This window comes from Octopus bimaculoides, chromosome 21, assembly GCF_001194135.2.
Source record: "Octopus bimaculoides isolate UCB-OBI-ISO-001 chromosome 21, ASM119413v2, whole genome shotgun sequence".
NCBI classification, from domain to species: domain Eukaryota; kingdom Metazoa; phylum Mollusca; class Cephalopoda; order Octopoda; family Octopodidae; genus Octopus; species Octopus bimaculoides.
The window spans coordinates 37888638-37895099 of record NC_069001.1 but is presented as its reverse complement, the minus strand read 5'-3'; the positions used below and the strand labels follow the sequence as shown (position 1 = coordinate 37895099).

Below are 6462 nucleotides of genomic sequence, written 5' to 3'. Positions count from 1 at the left end.
TGTGATATCTGTAGTAAATCATTTTCTCAGAAAGGCCACCTTATTGGTCACAAACGCATTCATACAGGAGAGAAACCATATCGCTGTGACATTTGTGGTAAATCATTTCCTCAGAGTTGTAACTTAACTACTCACGTACGCATTCATACAGGGGAGAAACCACATCACCGTGATAACTTTGGTAAATCATTTTCTCAGAAAGGTAGACTAATTGGTCTCAAACACATTCATAAAAAAGACAAACCTTTTCACTGTGATATCTGCGGTAAACTATTTCCTCAAAGTTGTGACTTAACTAATCACATACGTACTCATACAGGAGAGAAACCATATCACTGTGATATTTGTGACAAATCATTTTGTCAGAAAGGCCACCTTATTGGTCACAAACGCATTCATACAGGAGAGAAACCATATCGCTGTGATATTTGTGGTAAATCATTTAGTCTAAGTTGTAACTTAACTGTTCACGTACGTACTCATACTGGGGAGAAGCCACATCATCGTGATAACTGTGGTAAATCATTTTGTCAGAAAGGCAGCCCCATTAGTCACAAACACATTCATACAAGCGACAAACCATATCATTGTGATATCTCTGGTAAATTGTTTCCTGCGCCAACAATCGTAAATATACATGAACATCCTCATACAAGACCGAAACCGCATCATTGTGATATTTGTGGTAAATCTTTCCCTGTACCAAGTCACTTAACTAAACACAAACGAGTTCACACAGGAGAGAAACCTTATGAGTGTGATATCTGTAGTAAATCATTTTCTGGGAAGCATCACTTAGTGATCCACAAGCGTATTCACACTGGAGATAAACCACATCGCTGTGATATCTGTGGAAAAGTCTTTGCTCAGAACAGTCATTTAACTGCTCACAAACGTATTCATACAGGAGAGAAACCATTCCAGTGTAATGTCTGCAGTAAATCATTTCCTCAAAATAGTGAATTAACTTGTCATAAGCGTTCTCACACAGGAGAGAAGCCATATCTCTGTGACATATGTGGTAAATCATTCTCTCAAAAAGGCTACTTAACTAAACACATGCGTATTCATACAAAACAGTAGCGAGCTCATTATCAGAATGGAGTTTATGATAAATGCAGTGCATAATGTAAAATATTTTTTATGATGATCATTGAAGGAATAATTTTCTGAATATTTCCTAATATTCAGAAAACTTATTGGAGAAACAAACAAAAAAAAAGACAAATTTACTCATCAAAAATTGAAAACAACATATTTACTGCATTGTGTTTACCAAAACCATCGAAATTCACTGAATGAAAAATTCTGCATGATACAACCAAAAAATATATTCCCCTTTCTAAGAAGATATCACATTATATTTTGTATAGTTACATAAAAATATCTTTACTGTGAGGTAACTTTCCTCTGTGATATGTTTAATAAATCTTTCTTTCTCCATATATATATATCATCATCATCATCATCATCATCGTTTAACGTCCGCTTTCCATGCTAGCATGGGTTGGACGATTTGACTGAGGACTGGTGAAACCGGATGGCAACACCAGGCTCCAGTCTGATTTGGCAGAGTTTCTATATATATATATATATAGTCTGTGATCATCACTACACCAGTACCAGAGACTGTGATCATCACTACACCAGTACCAGAGACTTACTACACCATTACATTGTGAAGTATGGTAATGTTTATGGTTTGCTAATGAAGTCATAAAACTGAATTATGCCCACAGTTGTCTTCTATACTTATTAAAATAATGTAATATTAATCAGTGGTTAATGTTTGTCATATTTTCTCATCTTGTGATGATTTGCTTTTCTCATTAAATATTCAAATACTGACTTAACTGTTTTTTTCATTCATACAGATGGTGTCTCTTAGTAATTTATTTTCTAAACAATTTTACATTTTCTACAATTACCAGTGCACATTTTTTCTACATTTCCCTCTTCTCCCATCATTACTTTGAGGTTGTAATGAGGCTGAAACATGGCAGTTAGCTTATACTCGACACTTGGAGTTCTTTTTCCACAACGGATCCTTTGTGAGTGGCTGCAACATCACCGCCGTCTGTCTCAGTATTTGTGTTGTCAGAGGTAATAAAACCTGTCTTCCCTGAAAAGGAAACCTTGGTTTGTCTTTGTCAAGCAGCCATCTGATTGGTCATGTGACATCATCATACAAATCACAAGCAGCATGTATGTTCTACAATAATGATAGTCTGTCTCTTTATACGATGCTAGAGGAACTCCCTTGTTCATCCAGTTTGTTTTGCGTAACATCATTAAGATCCATGTAGTAAGTATCCTCATCAGCTTTATTCTGTGTTGCGATTTCTTCCGTCTTCAATTGTTCAGTCTCTCTTCTGATTATTCAATTTGCTTGCTCTTAGTTTATGCTCAGGATATTTTTCATATTTCTTCTTTCTATGTTAGAACTGGTCCATTGTTTTTTTACTTTTAATGACATATTTCTCCTACTCTGTGAAGTATCAAAATTTTTCAGTTATAGGAAGTTGTAAATCAACACCAAAATACATCAATGCTGAAGGACTCGTCTTTTCTTTCATGGAGAATTGACTGGTAACAGTAGAAATCTTCATAAATAGGTATCAAAGGATTCCAGTTGTGTAGAAAGAATGGCTTTAACCCTTTCGTTACTGTGTTTATTTTAATTAATTCTAAATATAACAAACAATATAGTAAAATAACTTAGTTATCATTCAGCTAGTGTTAGGAACATAAATTGTGACTAAGGTGTGGTGGAAGATTTTAATTCAAAACTTATGAAAACAAGACATTTGTACTGAAGAGCCAGAGGCGGTTTCAGGTGGGTTGGTAACGAAAGGGTTAATTCTTATTTTCTCAGTCTACCATTCTTTCAACCTGACCTGAAGATTCTGGGTTGTGTGGTGGTTGCAATCTGTCTTCTTAACCCATAATCACACTTGCTCTCATCATCCTCATCGACGTTTGTCTGTTTTCCATGCTGGCATGGATTGGACAGTTTGACTGGAACTGGCCAGCCAGGGAGCTGTCCAGACTCCAATTGTCTGTTCTGGCATGGTTTCTACAACTGGATGCCCTTCCTAATGCCAACCACTTTGTGGGGTGTGCTAATTGACTTTCATGTGCCACCAGCACAGGTGCTTTTATGCAGCACCAGCACAACTGCATTTTATGTGGCACTGGCACCTGTAAAGGACAAGCCTGTATGTATGGATGACAGCAATTTTACATGGCTTGATGCCTCTTCTCAAGTACAGTAAATCACCATAACCACCCCCGGTCCCTTATCATTTCCCCAGTGAGGCCCAGCATTTGCAAAGTAATGTGAAACTCCATCCGCTTCCTATGCTGTATGATAATGGTGGTTTGACAGGAGACCGGTGAGCTGAAGCCAGACTGTTTAGCTCCAATATCCATTCCTTGCAAAAATACTTCTCAGGACATTGATCATTGTTTTAGCAGATCAATCATTAACCCTGATGACATCTGGTTAATAAGAAAAGACATCAACAATTATGAGTCACAGGAACATAAGCCAGGATTCATTTCTGACCCAATTTTTAACAGAGCTTTCAAACGCATTCACTCTTTAGCATTCAAATTACTTATTCTATATTTTGGGGATGTGGAATTATGTACATTATTTACAATGGATGGATAGGTGGATAAGAGTGCAGGCTACTAACACTTGGATTCTAAGTTCAGTCCCAGTCATGGACTTGAAAAATAATATTCACAGAAAAATAACATCAGCAATATACCTTCGGAGTCAGAACAGTGTACCCCATTAGTCAAATAAAGGGTTGGGTTTGAAATTTCACCAGAACGCAATCTGCATCCTAGATTTCTGTTCTTTGTTGAATGAAGAGGAAAGTGTCACAACTGAGGAAAGAACCCCTTGAAGTAAAGTGCCTGATATTGATGTTAACGTTGGGTGGTCTTCGTCGCCATATCTTTTTGTTATTTTGTCAACAGGCGTGCTTCAGATAAATTATTTTACATTAGGTGTAGGTTAGATTCGTTTAATTTTTTTTTTTTTTTTGTCGTGAATGGGTGTTTTTCAAGAAAAATTATTTTTATTTATGTTACAGAATAACAAGAATTTTTTTTTAAATCATGTAATAAACGTTTTCTTTTTTTTTTTAATATGATATAGCATGACTTTTGAGAAATTTAGCTGCTATTTCTAGTAAGCTGATTGACCATGTACAGGCATCTTCGTTCCACCTTTGTGAAAAGGCATTTCTAAAAAGAAATATTTACAACACCACCGCCCAAAGTCAATCTCGCTGACTACAACTATAATACTGGTGAAAGGATCTCTTTTTTTCTCTTTTCATACCATAAAAAAAAAAAGGAAAAAAATCCCTAAAACTTAATTTTTCTAAACAAATTGAAATTATTCATCTACACCAATGTGAGGGAGGTAATAATATTTTTTTAATTTTTTTTTTTACTTCGCTGAAAATTCATCTCCCTCATTTTTATTAATTGTAGACGTTAATTAATAGATGATTGCTAATTAACTGCGGACAGAAATGGCTTCAACATTCTTTATTATGTCGATGTGAAAAATCTAAACGAAGGTTTGTTGTAAAATGTGACTATTTATATATAATGTGACATCTTCGTCATTGGCTCTGTATTAATATGTAAGTATTACTAATAGAAACAACATCTACATTGTATCGATCGTGTCTTGTTCTGTTTGTTTTGATGTGTTGAAAGATAAAGGAAAGAAAATGAAGCGATAGAATTTACATGTCTTAATCCCCATGTAATAGAAATGAGTTGAAAAACTTGCTTTACCTGACATTGTTGTCTTAATACTTCCACTGTTTTCCTTTCCACACTCCATTTCAATTATCGTTATTCCCCTCCATAACTCAAACAGAAAGTTTGTATTTCTAAAAGTCACTTCAATACATTGTTTCTTCACCACTTACCTTTCTTTCTAACAAATAAACCTGCTCAATTTACATAATAATCCCGACCAGGCTGGAACTATTATTATTTTCTTTTGTTTTTGTGACAGGTGCTTCAACTGTATATTAAACAATAAACCTAAGTTTTGTCCAACTTCGCTAATGTAGAGTAATTTTGTTCTTGCTAATCAGAGTTCGATATCAATTCTCCTCTCCATAAAATCCGAAATCAGTGGTCATAAATATTTAAGTGTTTAATCACTCTTTATATTTTTACGATAGAAATTCCACAGTAAATCTACAGAATTGTGCCCTCTGAATTTTGTTTCGTTAATAGTTTCCTTAAAAATACATATGGTGTTGATTACGATTATGAACGATTAAAAAGAAATTTCTTGGACGATGAATCCTCTACCAACACGGACTTTGTTAAATTCATAATGATTCTATGAGAATTTACGTAATCGTGGGCGCAGATTGAAATAATGTCGATAGATTTAAAGGGAAAAATCATTACATAAACAAGGAAAATGTATCGCTGGAAAATTTCCCTAAAAATTAGCACATTTAAGAAAGTTGCGGAGAAAGTCAGTCGGCGAGGACGGAGAATTAAGTTTACATTATTTACATTTTGGATCCCGCATTTTGAATAGAAATATACACTTTGTACGCCTAATTTGAGTAATACTGATGTTAGTCAAAGTATGGTCAGTGCGGTGGCACAACCAGTGACAGCAACCACCATACGCCATTAACATATATACATATAATAACAATAATAATTATATATATATATATATATATACACGATGGACTCTCTCATCGACGACGATGTATATGAGTTTCAGCTTTTGCCGAACGACCTACACAAATGGTTTTGTTTTATAGAGATCAAATGTTCGTGCCGCGCGTTCGCTCATTGTCTCCATCAAATCGACGTCGTCTGAACAGGTGCACAGGTGTGCCATTCCTCGGGTGTCGAAGTGATCGCAGAACAAAGTGAGGTGAAGTATTTTGCTCAAGAACACAATGCACCACCCGGGCTAGGAATTGTGAGTACAACTCCCTAAACACTCAGTCATGCGCCCTTACACACATATTAATGTTTGTTTTGATGTTCAGCTACAGTAAAAACGATTTTATACATTAATCTGATGCGTTATTGGATATTTTGTGAAGAGTGGTTGGTGTTAGGAAGGTCAGTCAGCCGTAAAGACCCTGCCAAAACAGACACAGTAGTCTGGGCAGTCGACTGGCTCCTGTCAACCGTTCTACCCATGCGTGCGTGGTTAAACGATGATAATGGTGATGATGAAGAATATTATTGACAGTGACTTCGAAGTTTTGGCCAGCTAAGCCATCGTTGGACTGTGATGCATTGAAGTTTAGATTGTGGGGGTGGGCTGTGGGAGAGAAGTGTTTTGGAGAAGTTTCTGTTGCTTAATTTTGGTCTTATGTTATCGTTTAGAATTTGTTCATGTATATCCAAGGTGTCGTGCATATATTATATATATATATATAT

At 35.7% G+C, this 6462-nt stretch overlaps 3 protein-coding genes across 3 annotated transcripts in view; 2 read left to right on the top strand and 1 right to left on the bottom strand.

The window, feature by feature from the left end:
- Positions 1–1820, top strand: LOC106879535 (zinc finger protein ZFP2; the record flags this gene model as incomplete). The annotated part of the gene is made up of 1 exon (XM_014929169.2): positions 1–1820. A coding segment is annotated over one exon (1083 nt), but the record flags the coding sequence as incomplete, so codon positions are not given.
- LOC106879695 (zinc finger protein 681) overlaps positions 1–5670 on the bottom strand; it is a 35130-nt gene extending 29460 nt beyond the window's left edge. The window contains exon 1 of the mRNA XM_014929373.2: positions 4825–5670. The gene's annotated coding sequence lies outside the window, so the exon portion shown is untranslated. The remainder of the gene's footprint in view (positions 1–4824) is intronic.
- LOC106879528 (zinc finger protein 91) overlaps positions 4047–6462 on the top strand; it is a 12523-nt gene continuing 10107 nt past the window's right edge. Inside the window, exon 1 of the mRNA XM_052975437.1 lies at positions 4047–4667. The gene's annotated coding sequence lies outside the window, so the exon portion shown is untranslated. The remainder of the gene's footprint in view (positions 4668–6462) is intronic.